At 59.2% G+C, this 15,592-nt stretch overlaps 4 protein-coding genes across 5 annotated transcripts in view; 3 read left to right on the top strand and 1 right to left on the bottom strand.

The window, feature by feature from the left end:
* Positions 1-2,209, top strand: part of MYO9B (myosin IXB) — a 66,574-nt gene extending 64,365 nt beyond the window's left edge. Inside the window, exons 40-41 of the mRNA XM_077776977.1 lie at positions 534-657; positions 778-2,209. Of these exons, the coding sequence (XP_077633103.1) occupies positions 534-657; positions 778-1,193 (540 nt within the window). The 3' untranslated portion in view covers positions 1,194-2,209. The remainder of the gene's footprint in view (positions 1-533; positions 658-777) is intronic.
* An 845-nt stretch (positions 2,210-3,054) lies between these two features.
* Positions 3,055-6,514, top strand: USE1 (unconventional SNARE in the ER 1). Its single transcript, XM_077776976.1, has 8 exons — positions 3,055-3,753; positions 4,080-4,129; positions 4,292-4,370; positions 4,462-4,614; positions 5,099-5,111; positions 5,558-5,585; positions 5,881-6,055; positions 6,315-6,514. The coding sequence occupies exons 1-8, from the start codon at positions 3,613-3,615 to the stop codon at positions 6,495-6,497; spliced, it is 822 nt and encodes a 273-aa protein (XP_077633102.1). The 5' UTR covers positions 3,055-3,612; the 3' UTR covers positions 6,498-6,514.
* A 2,030-nt stretch (positions 6,515-8,544) lies between these two features.
* Positions 8,545-10,761, top strand: OCEL1 (occludin/ELL domain containing 1). Of its 2 annotated transcripts, XM_077777077.1 has the most exons (6): positions 8,545-8,642; positions 8,998-9,174; positions 9,303-9,502; positions 9,722-9,887; positions 10,128-10,181; positions 10,364-10,761. In XM_077777077.1, exons 1-6 carry the CDS (start codon positions 8,574-8,576, stop codon positions 10,484-10,486), a joined length of 789 nt encoding a protein of 262 aa, XP_077633203.1. In that variant the 5' UTR covers positions 8,545-8,573; the 3' UTR covers positions 10,487-10,761. The 2 variants fall into 2 exon arrangements, with proteins under 2 accessions (XP_077633203.1, XP_077633202.1); XM_077777076.1 differs by lacking the exon at positions 8,545-8,642 and having other exon boundaries at positions 8,674-9,174.
* Positions 10,762-13,234: 2,473 nt separating this feature from the next.
* NR2F6 (nuclear receptor subfamily 2 group F member 6) overlaps positions 13,235-15,592 on the bottom strand; it is a 9,061-nt gene continuing 6,703 nt past the window's right edge. The window contains exons 4-6 of the mRNA XM_077776997.1: positions 14,996-15,062; positions 14,726-14,781; positions 13,235-14,154 (exon numbers count right to left, since the gene is read on the bottom strand). Coding sequence (XP_077633123.1) covers positions 13,721-14,154; positions 14,726-14,781; positions 14,996-15,062 — 557 coding nt within the window. The 3' untranslated portion in view covers positions 13,235-13,720. The remainder of the gene's footprint in view (positions 14,155-14,725; positions 14,782-14,995; positions 15,063-15,592) is intronic.

Raw genomic sequence — 15,592 nt, forward strand, 5'->3', positions numbered from 1 at the left:
TGTCAGCGCAGAGCCCGACGCTGGGCTCGAACTCACGAACCGTGAGATCATGACCTGAGCCGAAGTCAGAAGTTGAAGCTTAACCAACTAGGCCGCCCAGGCAGCCCTGTCTGGAAGTTGGCTCTTAGCTAGAGAGTGACCAACTAATCTGTCGTCCAGTCAAGACGTGCCACTAGGGGTGCCATTAACATTATCCCAAGAGAACAGGTGTGACCTGGGCCACCCGGCCACCCTAGTCTTAGGAACAGGGTAGGGCACTCCAGGCAGAGGGAACACCACTTGCAAAGGCCCTGAGGCAGAAGCACATCACTAGCTCAGTACAGGGCCTGCCCTCAGCAGCCTGACCGTCCCTCCCGTGAGTTTCTCAGGGGCCAGGTATGACTCGGGGATGGGTGCTGGGGCTGCTGGGAACAGGGACTCCCCTCCAGGACCAGGGAGGCCTGTTCTGTCCCCTACCAGCCTGGCACTTCCGATGGGTAGTCTTTCCCCTTGGGAACGGCCTTAGACACCATGACCCCCTCACCCCCAGGGAGGACATCACCTACCGCCTGCCGGAGCTGGACCCTCGGGGCTCTGACGAGGAAAACCTGGACTCAGAAACATCGGCCAGCACTGAGAGCCTGTTGGACGAGCGGGCCGGGCGGGGGGCCTCCGAAGGTCAGTATTAAGGCAGCGTCGGCTTTTCTCCTTCCCGTGTCCACCACCGGCAGGCCCTGGGGCAAGGGTCCAACTACTGGCCCTGAAGCTGCAGTAACCCTGCCGTCTGTCTCTCAAAAGGGCCCCCCGCGCCTGCTCTCCCCAGCCCCGGCGCGCCCGCCCTGAGCCCCCTCCCCGTGGTGGCCGCCCCTCCACGACGAAGGCCGTCGTCCTTCGTGACGGTCCGAGTGAAGACCCCCCGGCGGACCCCCATCATGCCCACAACCAACATCAAGCTCCCGCCCGGCCTACCCTCCCACCTCCCCAGCCGGGCACCGGGTGCCCAGGAGGGCCCCGCCCTAGTGAGGCGCCGAGAGCCGCCCGCCCGCCGCCCGGACCAGGTACACTCTGTGTATATCACACCCGGCACGCACCTGCCCGCGCCGGGCACTCGGGGGCCCCTGGATGAGGACGACCAGCCTCCTGGGGCCAAGCGGAGGTACTCGGACCCCCCGACCTACTGCCTGCCCCCCACGTCGGGCCAGGCCAACGGCTGAGGGCCCACAGTGCCTAAGTCCGCACATCTGAGGACGACCCAGGGCGGGAGCTAGGCGGGAGCGGCGGAGCCAGCATTTGGCCGAGAAGGATTCCGAATGAAAAGCTCCAAGAGCGATGTGAGGTGGCCGCCGGCTCTGAGTGCAGAGTCCAGGCAGCGGGGGTGGGGGAGGCCAGCCAAGGCCCAGTGGCCCTTGCTGAGCCCCCAGTCGCACAGACATGCCCACCCAGAGCACCACATCACGGTGGGCAGCCTGGCATCTCCCACCTCCCTTTCTGTTTCCACGGTAACTGTTTCATTGTGCGTGGTTTACATAACTTTAAACTGTAACAGCCTTAACAAGAGACCAAATTGTTTTTTTATACTTGTATGTACAAACTTTTATATTAACGCCCTGCATCGCCCTTATAACCTGGACGTGAGTCTTGGGAGCAAAGGCCGCACAGCCGCCCGCATGTAGGAGGCTCAGACTCGCATCGAGGACGGCTCAGGGCCCACGGTCTGAGGGCCAGGACAAGGGATTTGGGACCCTCGGGGCACCCGACTGCCGCAAGTCCGTCCGGGACTCATCCTCTGGCCCGGCTGGCGGGCATGCATTTGAGGGAGAGTTGGAGCCTCTCTGGGGATCAAGGCTGGTGGCTGGAGTCAGGACGTGGGGTGGGAGGCAGCCTCCACCCGCAGCACCACAGACCTCACATCCCAGGGAAACTTGAATGTGGCCGTCACTCTTCTGTCCACCGCGCCCTGGACTCAGGAGGTCGGAGGGAGCTGTCCTTGGCTCACCGCCCGCTCCGTGCGGCGAACAGGAGCCGCGACTCAGGACCACTCACTGGCAGGAAGGGCAAGGCCTGGGGTTGTACATTCCGGCCGGTCACCAGGGACCGTTGGGGAACCTCCAGAGCGGGGCTTCCTCACTCTCAGGCTGGCTCGCTTCCCAGACGCACGGCCACAGGTCTGGGATGAGAGGTGCCCCAGGTGCCCCACGAGCCGTGTGAAATAAAGAAAAAGTGCCTGAAAGGTGTGTGCGTGCGTGCAATTCCAGCTCAGGCTGGTTGAGAGTCGGAGGAGCAGGGCCTGGCAGGTGGGGTGGGTCCACCCTGTGGATTCAGTCAAGAGGGGTGCAAGGATGGGGGGCATGTCCCCCAGTCTGGGAGGTCCTCCTGCCTCGACTGTCCAGCAAATGCTGCTGTTGGACTTCCACACGCACTCCTGGCACTAGAGTGGTGGGCGGGCATGCTGGAAGTGCTTCTTTATCAATCTGGAAATGGGGGCGAGGGGCCTGTTGCCCTGGGAGTTGCCTCCTGGTGCCCCGTTTCAGCACCCCGCCTCTCCCCTGCTAGGGCTTAAATGCCAGCAGTAAGGGCCATCTGCCCTAGGAAGGGATCAGTTCCTGGGGGGCCCAGCAGAGCCAGAAATCACACACCCCCACCATCCCCTCTCAGACCAGCTCCCAGCTGCAATCAGATGTGCAGTTGTGGGGACCTGCTGGCAGGTGGGGCCCATGGGGGTGGGTTGGGGGACAGCGAAGAACCCTAGTCCACACTGCACATGAGGGAGAGTTGGGAGGTTTGTCCAAGGCCATGTATTTGGGATGGGACAGGGCTGGGACTCAGAACCTGTCTCATCTGCCCCCGGACCCTTTCATCCACCCTGGGTTTCCTCCCCTTCATAGTATTTCTGGAGAACACCAGGCCCACAGGTGCGACCAGGCCACACGTGACCTGAAGGGTGGGAAGATGGGTGAGCGCTGTCTAGTCCCTCTGAAAAGCTGAGGTGAGAGGAGTTCACAGAATGGGCCTCAGCTGGTTGCCTGGAGACCCTGGTGGGGTTCTCTCCATGAGGCCTGGGTGTTGGGGGTGACCCCACCTCACCTCTCACCCCAGAGCTAGCTGATGTCCCCCTGGAGGCAGGCTTTGTCACACCACCCAAAGTTCCTCCCAAAGGAGGAACTGGGCCCAGAAAAATTAAGAAACTCCCTCAAGGCCACTGCGTGGAGTGGAGTCAGCGTCAGACCCAGAACCTCACAAACTGGATGGGCCCCTAAGGCTTGGATTCCTTAGTCCCAAGGCCATACCCCAGAAAGAACCGGGAACGCTACCTGGATACGGAAGAGCTCAGTGCGGGAAGAACCCAAGCAGGAGTGGGTGTGGGGGAGGAATTCGGACCAGGAAGAAAGGAATAAGCAGATAACGTATTGCCCATAGACTTGACCTCGAAGGACCTCGGCCTTTCAACCCTCCCGAAAGGGCTAAGACGCCTGCGAGGGGGAAAAAAGCTATTAACCCCTGAACTAACCTGGAGACGATAGCGCCTCTCCTTGAAATAAGACTACTTCCGCCCCAAACAAAGATGAAACAGCGAGCGAACGGTGGACGCGCCCGGAAGAAGTCGAAACGAGCGTACTTCCGCCCTTCTCCAAGATGGCGCCAGCGGAAGGGGCAGGCTACCGCCGAGAGGGGATGGCAGCGTCGAGGCTGGAGCTGAACCTGGTGCGGTTGCTCTGCCGCTGCGAGACGATGGCAGCGGAGAAGCGGGACCCGGACGAGTGGCGTCTAGAAAAGGTGAGGGAAACCTGTGCTGCCGAGTAGAGCCCGAGTCACAAAGGGCGGCCTACGGGGCTGGCAGCCACCGGGCCCGACTCCCCAGTCCCAAAAGCCGCCCTGGCCACGCCCCTTCCGGTCGGCTCCGCCACGTCCACCTACAGCTCCCGCCCCACTCCCTGAAGCTCAGCTGGTCCCGCCTCCCTGGGACGTGGCTCCTCCCTTTCAGCCCTGCCCCACCCCCCCACCGTCCTGGCCCCGCCCCTTGATGGCTCTGACCATCCCACCTTTGAGCAGCAGCGTGAGGATGGGGGGGTCCAGGCTTACACCCCACTTTCCCTCCGCAGTACGTGGGAGCCCTCGAGGACATGCTGCAGGCCCTGAAAACCCAGGCAAGGTGAGTGCAGGCGGCCACAGGGGCTTCAAATCAGGGATGGGAGAGGAGGCCCGTGGGCCAGTCCTGTTGGGGAATCAGTCCCTGGGCTCCAGCCCCTGCGGGCACCCTTCCTAAAACTAGGGACAGTGCGCAGGTTTTCTTTTTCCTCTTCTCCCCTTCCAGCAAACCGGCCTCCGAGGTGATCAATGAATATTCCCGCAAGGTAGACTTCCTGAAGGGGATGCTGCAGGCGGAGAAGCTGGTGAGCAGGGGTGCTCTGTTTCCTCGGCCCGCATCACGCTCCCCTGCCCGGGACCCGCGCCCTCTGGTGACCCCGTTTCCCTCTTCTGCAGACCTCCTCTTCAGAGAAGGCACTGGCCAACCAGTTTCTGGCCCCTGGCCGTGTGCCAACCACAGCCAGGGAGCGGGTCCCCGCCACCAAGACGGTGCACCTGCAGTCCCGCGCGCGGTACACCAGCGAAATGCGGAGCGAGCTGCTAGGCACGGTAGGGCTTTGTCCCTGGGCCCTGGGCACCCTTTGGTCAGGGACAGGAGGTTAGTGCCTGTGCGTGGCCGGAATAGCAAATGCTAGCAGGTGCAGGGACCCCAGCAGCCTGCACCCTGGGCCCACAGTAGGCTTCCCAACAGAAGGGCCCAGACAGGACTTTGCTAGACATATAGGAGTGTGGTACAAGGACAAAATGGCACCTCTCTAGTAAAGCCCCAGAGTTGGCCCTGAGCAATGGACACGTTTGCCACGGACAGACCGAGTTGATCTCATCTTGCCACGAGTGCACGAGTTTTTTCGTCTGTAAAACAGGATGACAGGTGTCTTCTTGAACACTTCATGTGGGTCAGGTAACGCTCCAGGAGGAAGAAACTGAGGCACAGAGGTCATGGGACTTGCCCAGGGCCCTGACTGGGAGCAGAAAGGACAGTGTGGGGCCACGACAAGGTAGGTGACTTCATATGTGTCTCTTTTTCCCATAGGACTCTGCTGGAGGTGAGTCAGCCTGGAGGTGACAGGACTTGAGGCTTCGCTGTCTGGGACAAGACATGTACCGCCTCACTTCCCTCACCTGACTCGCCCAAGGTCTTCCCCAGCCCAGGGAGCATACCCCCAGGGGCACCACCTAGTTAAGCCTGATGGGGGCGCCAGGGCAGAGGAGATGGTCCCCAGGGGAAATAAAGCTGGACACTCCCAGCCCACAGGTTAGGCGAGCAGAAGGGACCTGGGGTCTGGGGGAGCCCAGATAAGGGTGAGGGAAATTTCGTAAAAGAGAGGGCGTTTGACCCAGGGCTTTGAAGCATGATCAGGAGCTCACTGGGCAGCAGACAAGACAGGAAACAACATTAGGAGTAGCAGACACATCACAGGCAATGATCAGGAAGCCAGAAAACAGGAAACCAATCCTCTCCTTCTTCCTGCTTGACCTTTTTCACTTACAGAACCCGAGCTGGATGTGAGGAAGAGAACGTGAGTGTCTCCAGCCCTTGGGGAGCACTGGGCAGGGAGGGACGTATGAGGGGCTAGATGACCCTTGGGCCACTGAGGCACCAAACCACGAGGGCCACCACGAGCATCTAAACCATCGATCAAAAGCCGCTTGTGGGGGTGTTCTTCCTAAAAGCCAAAGTAAAGAAGGGGAAACTGAGGCCCGTGCAGTTCAGTGGCTGGAGCCAGGACCTCTGGGTTCCTTGGGAACATGTTGGTCTCTTCCCCTCCCCCCACCGCATCCCTTGCCCACCTGTCTACCCCCGTGTGAGGTCAGTGGGGTGGCAGGGCCCAGCCCAGGGGACGAGAAACAGTCGGCAGCCGAGCTAGACCTGGTCCTGCGGCGACATCAGAACCTCCAGGAGAAGCTGGCGGAGGAGATGCTGGGCCTGGCCCGGAGCCTCAAGACCAACACCCTGGCCGCCCAGAGCGTCATTAAGAAGGACAACCAGGTGTGAGGACTGTGGGAACTTTCCAGCCTCTGCCCCGGGACGTCAGAGAAGCCCCACCCCACCCCACCCCCGCAGAGGGGCCTAGTGGCCAGGGCTCTGTTGGATCATAGAGGAGTTCGATAGAAGGCGGAAGTAGAATTCCCGGCAGAGGGCACCGTACCCGCCAGGGCCAAGAGGAGCGGACTTGCCCCCCAAGGGTGGTAGGGAGAGGCCCCACGTGGCCGCAGCCCCGCTGACCCTCTCCCCACCCGCCCCCCAGACCCTGTCGCACTCGCTCAAGATGGCTGACCAGAACCTGGAGAAGCTGAAGACGGAATCGGAGCGGCTGGAGCAGCACACACAGAAGTCGGTCAACTGGCTGCTCTGGGCCATGCTGATCGTCGTCTGCTTCATCTTCATCACCATGATCCTCTTCATCCGCATCATGCCCAAACTCAAATAAAGCCGTGCCCGGGCCCACCCTGTCTGCCCTCTGTCTGCCCTCCACCCGTGTCCAGGGGTGCCCTTTGTTCTAGGCAACAGTATGGGAGGGTCTTCGGAGGTCCCCGAGAGCCACAGAGAATGCATGAGCCAAAGGTCAGCCTGAGAAGTGACTCAGAGAACCACCTCCATTCAATTCCCCTTCCCTCTCCTCCCCACCGGCACCCCACATTGAAAACTGCCAGGCCCCAAGAAGCCCCAGGAGCCTCCAGTCTGATAGAGTCAGAGGCAAACAGTGCTTTCAGCCCTGTGAGGTCAGGGTGGGGGAGAAATGGGGTATGCCTGGAGGTCAGCCTGGAGGAGGGAGTGTCAGTGCTGGGCCTTTCTGGAAACTGAAGATGACGGTTCAGAGACAGGGCTTAGTCCAGCCACAGCCTCAGCTCTCAGGAAACTAAAGGCTTCACCAAGTCATTCAACAAATGTATGAGATCTATGGAAACTCTGCCCTGCCAAGGTCACAGCCCAATCATTTTAGAGAACTGAGTGGGCGCTACTCTCAAGGGGCGACCCTGGAAGAGGTCAAGAGTGGGAGTCCCAGGAGAGCCACTGGTCCTGGGTTCTGCCCACCCTCACTCCAGACGGCAAAGGCAAAGCCTGTGAGGGGGGTAACCAGGGGAGTTCGGAGAGGGAGGCTGGGCTGGTCACAGGTGCACTATGGGGACACGCCTAGAAGTGCCCATGTGGACCCCCTTCAACATGGGTGGAAAACGACCAGGTAAAGCTTTTTATAAGCCCTAGTGGCAACTTTTAAAAAACAGCTCTTAAAGGGGCACCTGGTTGGCTCAAGTCACTGGAGCATGCAACTCTTGATCTCAGGTTTGTGAGGAGCTCCTCGTTGGCTATAGAGATCACAAAAGATAAAATCTTTTGGGCCGCCTGGCTGGCTCAGTCGGTTAAGTGTCCGACTTCAGCTCAGGTCATGATCTCGCGGTTCGTGGGTTCAAGCCCCGCATCTGGCTCTGTGCTGACAGCTAGCTCAGAGCTGGGAGTCTGTCTTTGGATTCTGTGTCTCCCTCTCTCTCTGACCCTCCCCTGCTTGTGCTGTCTCTCTCTCTCAAAAATAAATAAAACATTTTTTTTAATTTTTTAATAAAATCTTTGAAGGAAAAAATAGATCTTAAGAAGGCTTGCTCTCACCTAAGATGGGAGATGGTTCAACATCCGGAAGCCTGTTAATAGCCACATTAACCTAACCCATCAGGAAACAAAATCATAGCGTGAAATGGTACTTCGTATCCATGACTCCACATCTTTCAATGAACATTAGCCCGAGATAGATATTCTCTTCATTTAACTGAAAAATCTCAAGCCAAAGACAGCATTGAATTTAATGAATAAATAAATACAGGCAATTCTGCCATCAAAGTGAGGAAGGGACGGGGGGAGGCCCACGGTCCATCCAATTCCCCCAAAGATTTAACATTTTCTGGAAGTGCTGGTCAGCACAACTAGATAAGAAAGAAGAGAAAAAAGGCAAAGTTATTTGTGGATGATATGACTATGTGAAACCCCCCCCCAAAAAAGAAACTATTTCAATAGAGAATTAAGTAAAACAGAAAAGGACTAATGAATACTTCGTTTCCTACATGGAAAAAAAAAAAAAGTAAATGGAAGACCCCGCTTATACTACTAAAAAGGAAAGACACTACTTCATTGAATGACATCCTTTCTAAGCAAAGAGCTCTCAAAAATCAACAACAAAAAATTTGCAGGAAAACAGATAAATCGTTGCTGAACTTTTCCTCTCGCCAGAGTAGTCAAGATTTAAAACTTGGAAAATATATGTGTGGGAAATCATAATAGCACTGGAGTTACAAAAGTTGTGGGAAAACCAGTGTTTCACAGCTGGTCAGAGAATAATAATCTAGTAATTATAGAAAGAGTTTTAAAATATAATTTCTGGGTAAATAGATAAGTACAAGTTTGCCAAAACCACTAGGTTTTCAGGCCAAAAAACTGAGAGTCAGAGAAAGCGAGTCACGGGCTCAGTTGGACTCGAACCNGCGACCGCTCCAGTTGTGTCCAGCCTTAGAAGTTAATGCACAACCGGCACTCAGGCGCCTCTCCGGGAGCGGACCCAGGCTCGGACACCCGGACGCTGGGACAGGTGACACCGGACGGGAGCGGTCCCTGGGGACTGCAGCTGGGGCGGAGGTCCCCAGGAGCTTCTCCGGGGCAGTGTCCGTGGGCTTCACGCGCCCTAGCGGGCGAGGCTGCGGCCGCGCGGGGGTTAACTAGAGCCCGGCCGACTCAGGATACGCGGTGACGTCACGGGCGTTGTGCTTTTCCGGGTTACGCAGCCAGGGGCGGGCTGCTCTGAGGGCCAATCAAGTGCGTCTATGCAAATAGCCGCGGAGCCCGAGAGCTCGCGGGTCCGGGGAGAGCTGGCCCCTCCGGGGGCCACCTGCCCGTGCGTCGTGCGACCTTGCCCGCCTCCAGGCCCCCTTCTCCGGTGTCCGCAGGCAGCTCGCCGACCACCCCCGCCACGCGCGGGCCGCGGCGTCCCTCGCAAGACCTGCCCGCCGCCCCAGGGACGCCCGAGCGGCGCCTCCCCGAGGCGGATGCCTACCCGGGAGAGTCCCAAGACCCGCGGCTATCAGGGGGACCCGCAGACCCGCCCGCCTGGCCCTGGGCCCCCGGTGAGTCTGAACGGGAGGAGGGTTCCCAGGCCGAACCTGGGCAAAAGATTCATTCCCCGCCACTTGAGGGATTCTGGCTTCCCCAGCCCCTGGTTAACTCCAAACCGTGATTCCTGCGGCACCTGCAGCGACGGGTGCCTCCAGCCCAGGAAAGCAGCGCTCCCCGCGCTCTGTGCGAGCCTCAGCCAGGAGCCCGCAGGGCAAGACCTAAGAAGATTGTATTTGAGGATGAGCTGCCCTCCCGGGCCCCCTTGGGCACCAAGAAGCCTATTGAAGCCATCCCTGGGGGGCATATGCCAAGGCCCCACCCAGTGCCCGACTATGAGCTGTGAGTGTCCCCCACGTTGTTCCTGATGCCTGGGAACAGGGAAGGTGCACCGAGGCTGGGGCTTTGACAAATCAAAACAAGTTTACCAAATAGTAAAAAAGAGAAAAGGGGCGTTTGGGGGCAGGGAGCGCAACACGGGCAAAGAAAAACAAATTACGCCGATTGGGGGAGTGGGCCGCGTTCTTGACACTCACACTCTGACCCACTTTAACCCGGCAGTAAGTACCCACACGTGAGAAGTGAGAGGGACCGCAGCCGCTATGCTGCAGTGTTCCAGGACCAATACCCAGAGTTCTTGGAGCTCCAGCAAGAGGTGGACTCTGCCCGGGCAAAGCTCCAGCAGCTGGAGACCTTGCTGGGCTCACTGCCCAGGCCCCGAAGCCAGGTTAGCGGCGGGAGAACCCCACCCCCCACCCCCAGCCTTTCCCGGTGGTGGACCCCGGCCTCTGGGACACTTCCTGGCCTCTTTCTCCTCTAGGCTGGGTGGGCACCATAGCACAGGAGCCAAAGTCAGTCCTTGAAGTCCTCACTAGACGGGTCGCTTTGTCCATCTGAGCCTCAGTTTCCCCATCCCTCCTTGGGTTCAGCATTCTCTGAGCTGCCCCCACCCCTTTCCACTTGGCAGAAGGAGGCCCAAGTCGCTGCGCGAGTCTGGAGGGAATTTGAGAAGAAACAGATGGTGAGTCGTGCCTCCCGAGTCCCACAGCCTGGGCTTTGCACCCCCATGTTCCCATGAGGCTCAGTGTGCCCAGTTTCAAGGAAGGAAAAGTGAGGCTCAGAGAGGAAAAGGCAGAGGGTTGAGGGGCTGAGGGCCGTAGGCCAAACCGCCACAAGGACTTTCCTGGGTCTTGCCCTGCCCAGGACCCCAGCTTCCTGGACAAGCAGGCTCGCTGTCACTACCTGAAGGGCAAACTAAGGCACCTCAAGATGCAGATCCAGAAATTCGATGAGCAAGGAGACCACGAGGGTTCCGTGTACTTCTGAGCGCCCTGGCGGACAGGCAGAGGGACACATCGGGGTGGGGGTCCCACCCTGGCCTTGCTTCTCTTCCTACCTCCCGGCCTTAGCTCCTGCTGCCCCTTCCTGGGGTAGCTTTTGCAAATGCCTCTGCCTTTAAGAGCTAGCTCTGATGGCCCCTCTTCCAGGAAGCCTTCCCAGAACCTCCTCTGGGACCACAGGCCCTGAGCCCAGATCTCAGCCCATCCCCTGGAAGCAGGTCTTTCGTTTCCATCCCAGTGTAATAAACATTTATTAAATACCTACTGTGTACAGCTGCTTAACATCCCTTGATTTCACTCAGTTGTCACCAAAAACTCGTTATTCCATTTTCCAGAGTTAAAAACATGAAGGTTCTAGAAAAATGACTTGTGCAGGCAGGCTGTGAACCCTTGCCTGTCTGGAGAGCTCCCTCTCCTCCACGAACCGCATGTGGTCTTCTGGTGGGAAGCCGAGGGGCTGACATCCAGCATTTCCTGCTCAGCCGGCCTTGGTCTAGGGGCAGGCCCAGGAGCCACAAGTCTTGACAGGTCCAGTAACAGAGGCAGGACTGGCAGGGGACCTTCCCCTGTCCCGCTCAGGCGGCCTCCTGCAAAACTTCATGTGGTACAATACCGGGGACCTCCTGAAGGGGGCGGACTCAGACCAGGAGCCCTGCTGGAGTCCCTGATGCCAACCCGGTTCCGTGAGTCCTTATGAAAAATCTCCACCTCTCGAGGCACCTGGGTGGCTCAGTCGGTTAAGCGTCCGGCATCGGCTCAGGTCATGATCTCACAGTTCGTGGGTTTGAGCCCCGCGTCGGGCTCTGTGCTGACAGCTAGCTCAGAGCCTGGAGGCTGTTTCAGATTCTGTATCTCCCTCTCTCTCTGCCCCTCCCCTGCTCACTCTCTCTCTCTCTCTCTCAGAAATAAATAAAACATTAAAAAAAAGAAAAATCTCCACCTCTCCCAGGGCACTGTAGACTGGGCCGTGACTGACGCCAGGCACTGTGTGAGTACAGCTCTCGTGCTGGCTCTGGGAGAGAGTCCATGATGCCCACTCCATGCCAGGCCCTGGGCGGGGGGGGGCACCGGGAGGGCCGGGCTCCCTGTGGGGGCCACGTGACGGTGGACCAGCAGCTGCCTCCCAGGGGAGCCAAACGGGATGGGGACCTTCAGGGAGGCATACTACAGGCAGGGAGGGCAGTGTCGGCCACTAGGTCACAGAGTCCTCAGTCGCAGATTCAGGAGTCATGGAGCCTCTATCCTCGGGGACGATGGGCCCAGTGTGATCAAGCAGTAACAAAAGGCTGGATGGGAGTCTTAACCAGAGCCTCAAGATGCCTGCCTCAAGGGCCACATAGGGAGGGTTTTGTAGGAGAAGTAGGAGTTCTGCAGTCAGGCCTGGACAGACATCCAAGCCTCTGGCCCGGGGACCGGAGAGCAGGATGGACAGAACGGCCCTGCTCCGTTCTCAGATGTCCTGTGACTCGAATAGGGCATCACCGTCCAGCCCAATGGGAGTGACACACATTCGCTCACCTGCGGGACGTCACGGAAGATGCTGGCTCGGGGCAGGAACAGCCCGCCCTCCGGTGGGAGCCCAGCATCCTCTCCGTCCCGTACCTACTTCAGTGCCCTCCGAGGGCAGAGCATACCCAGGAGACCCTCATTCATTCCACAGGAGACGGACTCCACTCCCCCGTCTTCCCAGGCCTCCTCCAAGGTGGACGTGAAGGTGGCCGGGTGGTAACGAGGAATGTTTTGGAGGAGGTTTGAGGGCTGACCACAGGCCCAGCCTGAGGGACAAGAGCAGAGTTCTTTCTTCCCCGTTTTCAAAGGGGCATCTCTGATGGAGGCTTTCTCTTCCTGGCAAGACCTCTCAGCAGGGCCCAGAGGTGCCACCACCCGGTCTCCACCCTCCAGGTCCTGTCCACCCGCCCCCCAGGGCCACCTGTCCCCCCAGAGCCACAGTCCTGGCCATCAATCCCTCAGGCGCCTCTGCCGCTAGAGCCGGGCCACTTCTGAGACCAGGATGGCGAGGTCCGTGGTGCCTTGCGTCTCCCCATGTCAACTTAAGGCCGCATTTGTTTGTCCTTAGATAGTCCACCCGAATGCCAATCTCTGAAACAGTGTTTTGGTTACATGTGAGAAGAAACCAAACTCAGACTGGCTCGGACACCCAAGGGTAAATCTTGGGTCGTGGAACTGACCCATCGAAGTGTTTCAGGAATGGCTTGATCCAGGGGCTCCAAAGGCATCCTGGGAAGCTGGTCTTCCTCTTCTGGCTCTACTTTCAGTTACATCTTCCAAATGCCGCCATCAAGTCCCAGAGGCCAGCTCTGGGCCACATGCCCTCCCTGAACCGACTGCTGTGGCTGGGGGGAGGGAGGGCTCTGTCTGGGCTGAGATCGTGTAGCAGAACTAGCCCGCGTGTTTCTCCAGGGGACGCCAGGACTCAGACACCATGATTAAGGGCTGACCAAAGGTGTTTGGTCCAGGGTATGTGTGAATCTCTGAGGTTCACCTTCATAGGCCAGGGCCCGAACCTGAACCATCACCAATATCCAGTACTCAGCTCCTACGGACTCACTAGCTGACTGCAGGGCCTCCTCCCTGCCCCCAGCCTGTTTCCCACAAAACTGTTCCAACAAAAACAGCAAGCAGGGCTGTTGTCAGGTTGCAGGTGGGAGTGGGCGGCCATGGTAGGGTGCCCCCCATCGTCCCCTCCCCTCGCGAAGATAGATGATGGAGACCATGCAGGTAGGAAATAGCTTTATTATTGGCCTTGATTCATTCATCATGTAGTGTCCAACGTGGATTACGGGCCTGGCGGGTCTGCCTGGCGCCTCCTGCCCCTGCCTGGCTGCGGCTGTCCCGCCAGTCCAGCCACCGGGCCTCCGTCCATCACACCGGGGAGGCCGACCCCACCATCCCCAAAAGTTCATGCTTGGGGCACCGAGCTACAGGCTGTCCCAGGAACGGACCGCTCAGTCCCGCCCCTTGTTTTGGCCGGGAGTTCTGGGGAGGCCGGGGCTGGAGCCTGGGCCAGCACTCTCTTTTTGGTTTCATGATCATTTTAAAAAACAGAGAAGACAAACATTTCACAGTCTTTAAAAAATAAAGTCTGAGGAGAGAAGCCAGGGTCCTCTGCTGGGAAGGGGGGGGAGGCCCACCCGAGGCCGAAGCATCCGTGTCCCTTGAGGTCTGCAGACCCAGCCACAGCTCACCGGGCCCCGTGAAGTCACTGGCCTGAGCCGTAGGGCCAGTTGAAGGTACTTCCTGACAGCAGCATGTCTCGGATCAGCGTCTCGATGGGCGTCTTGCCCACCAGGCGCATGAAGAACAGCTGGGAGATGAGGGAGGCGGGGACGGCGCGCAGGGCGGGGAGCCGCAGCAGCAGGCGCCCAAAACGCTGGGGCTGGGACGGGTACTGGGCCCGCACGTACTCAGTGAGGGCCACCTGCGCCTTCTCCTGCAGGCTTTCCACGTGCGCCGGGTCCGAGAGGCCACAGGCATCTGGGGAGACGTGACCAAGGTCAACTGGGTGGAAAGTGGCAGGAAGATCCAAGGCTCCAGGGGTGATGGGGGGGGTACCACTCAGGGCTCTGGGTACGGAGGGAGGGGGGCACTCAGGAGGAGGTGGGAAATGGAGGCCCCAGGGCAGAAATAGAGCATCTCAGGAGTGTCCGTCCTCAGGAGAGACTGAGGTGGCCTCAACTGAGAGCAGTAACACAGGAGTGGGGGCAGTGACCTCTCTAAGAGGGAAAGAGGAGCTCAGACCCGCCTTTGGCAGGGTGACAAGTTCTAATCGAGCTCAAAGGGGAGCAGGAGCCGGGCAGGGAAGTCGGGAAGGAAGGCAAAGCCCAGAGGAGGTATTCGGACAGAGGGGCCCGGGATGGCAGTGACTGTGACAACATCTAAACTGGGGACCCGTGAAGGATGGGGCAGAAAAAGAATCCTCTGGGGGAAAGAGGGGCAAAGCCATATTTATCAAATGAAGGCCACCTCTCAGAAAGGCCTGGGTCTGATTCCTGCATCCCTGACCCCCTGAAGACACCTAGTGGGATCCGGAACCTTCCAGGGGGCAGAGCCAGCTATGCCACCAGTCTCTGGAGTAAGGTGGTGCTTGCAGTTGCTAGCCCGTTAACGAAGGACTAGGAAGGTATCGGGACAGCCCCGCCCTAGCCCCGCCCACAGCGGGAGGGGCTCCAAGACACGCCCCTGCCTAATCCCCCCACCCCCCCACCTCCGCACACGTGGCGGTCCGCCTTGGGGGCGGTGTGGGAGCCCTGGGTCAGAAGTCTGGGGGCCCAGGAATCAAGGAGTGGAAAGTTCAGGGGATGCCAGAACCAGTTGTCAGAGTGTCCCTGCCAGGCAGCCCTCCACAGCTGCGCAGTTAAGCGGGAAGAACAAGGTCAAGGGTTGGGGCAGATGAGAGTCAGGAGTTGGGAAGGACAAAGATCAGGGACCAAGGGCTAGAACCGGACGTCAGGGACCTCCCTCCCGCTCCCCCAACCTCTCATTCGGCCCCCAGCACGAAGAGCTCCTTGATGAGGGGGTGGAAGGTGGGGGTCTCGGGGAGCCTGGGAATCATGGAAAGAGGCTGTTGGGTCACGGGTCCAGGCCCAGCTCTGGGTTCCCAGGGAGNTGCACCGCTGCGGGGATTGAATGGAGACGGGAGGGAGAGGGAGGAAAGGAGATAGGTACCCCCACCCGCCGCCACCAGAAACCGGGAGGGGAGAGGGGAGGGGGATCAGGGATGTAGAATGGCGACAAAGGGTACGGGAAAGGGATTGAGGGACATTGGGAGACCACAGAGGGAAGAGGGAGGAGAGGGAGGGAACAAGGAGGGAAAGCGGGTGTCCGGAGTCATGGGGGGTGGGGGGAAAGGTGGGGAGGAAAAGAGGGGGAAGGATAAAGTCATCAGAGGGTCACTCAACCCCTCCCCTCAAAGGCTCCCCACACCCAGCCTCTCCCTGGACCTCCAATCCCACCCCATGGGCGCACAGCTTAGTGGGAGACCAGGGGCCCCCTGCTCTGCCCTGTGCCCTCAACCTAAATCCCTCTCCAGCCGCAGCTCCCCTCCCCTCTTCCTGCGGGGGGGGGGGGGGGG

The sequence above is a fragment of the Crocuta crocuta genome, unplaced genomic scaffold, assembly GCF_008692635.1.
Source record: "Crocuta crocuta isolate KB4526 unplaced genomic scaffold, BGI_CrCroc_1.0 scaffold77, whole genome shotgun sequence".
Classification (NCBI taxonomy): Eukaryota; Metazoa; Chordata; class Mammalia; order Carnivora; family Hyaenidae; genus Crocuta; species Crocuta crocuta.

Excerpts from the sequence above, each read along its gene's own strand:
- OCEL1 (XM_077777076.1), top strand. The coding sequence starts at position 8,875 with ATGCAAATAGCCGCGGAGCCCGAGAGCTCGCGGGTCCGGGGAGAGCTG. Across the intron at positions 9,503-9,721 it reads CCAGTGCCCGACTATGAGCT|TAAGTACCCACACGTGAGAA; the intron begins GTGAGTGTCCCC and ends TTAACCCGGCAG. Across the intron at positions 9,888-10,127 it reads TGCCCAGGCCCCGAAGCCAG|AAGGAGGCCCAAGTCGCTGC; the intron begins GTTAGCGGCGGG and ends TCCACTTGGCAG.
- USE1 (XM_077776976.1), top strand. The coding sequence starts at position 3,613 with ATGGCGCCAGCGGAAGGGGCAGGCTACCGCCGAGAGGGGATGGCAGCG. Across the intron at positions 3,754-4,079 it reads ACGAGTGGCGTCTAGAAAAG|TACGTGGGAGCCCTCGAGGA; the intron begins GTGAGGGAAACC and ends TTCCCTCCGCAG. Across the intron at positions 4,371-4,461 it reads TGCTGCAGGCGGAGAAGCTG|ACCTCCTCTTCAGAGAAGGC; the intron begins GTGAGCAGGGGT and ends CCTCTTCTGCAG.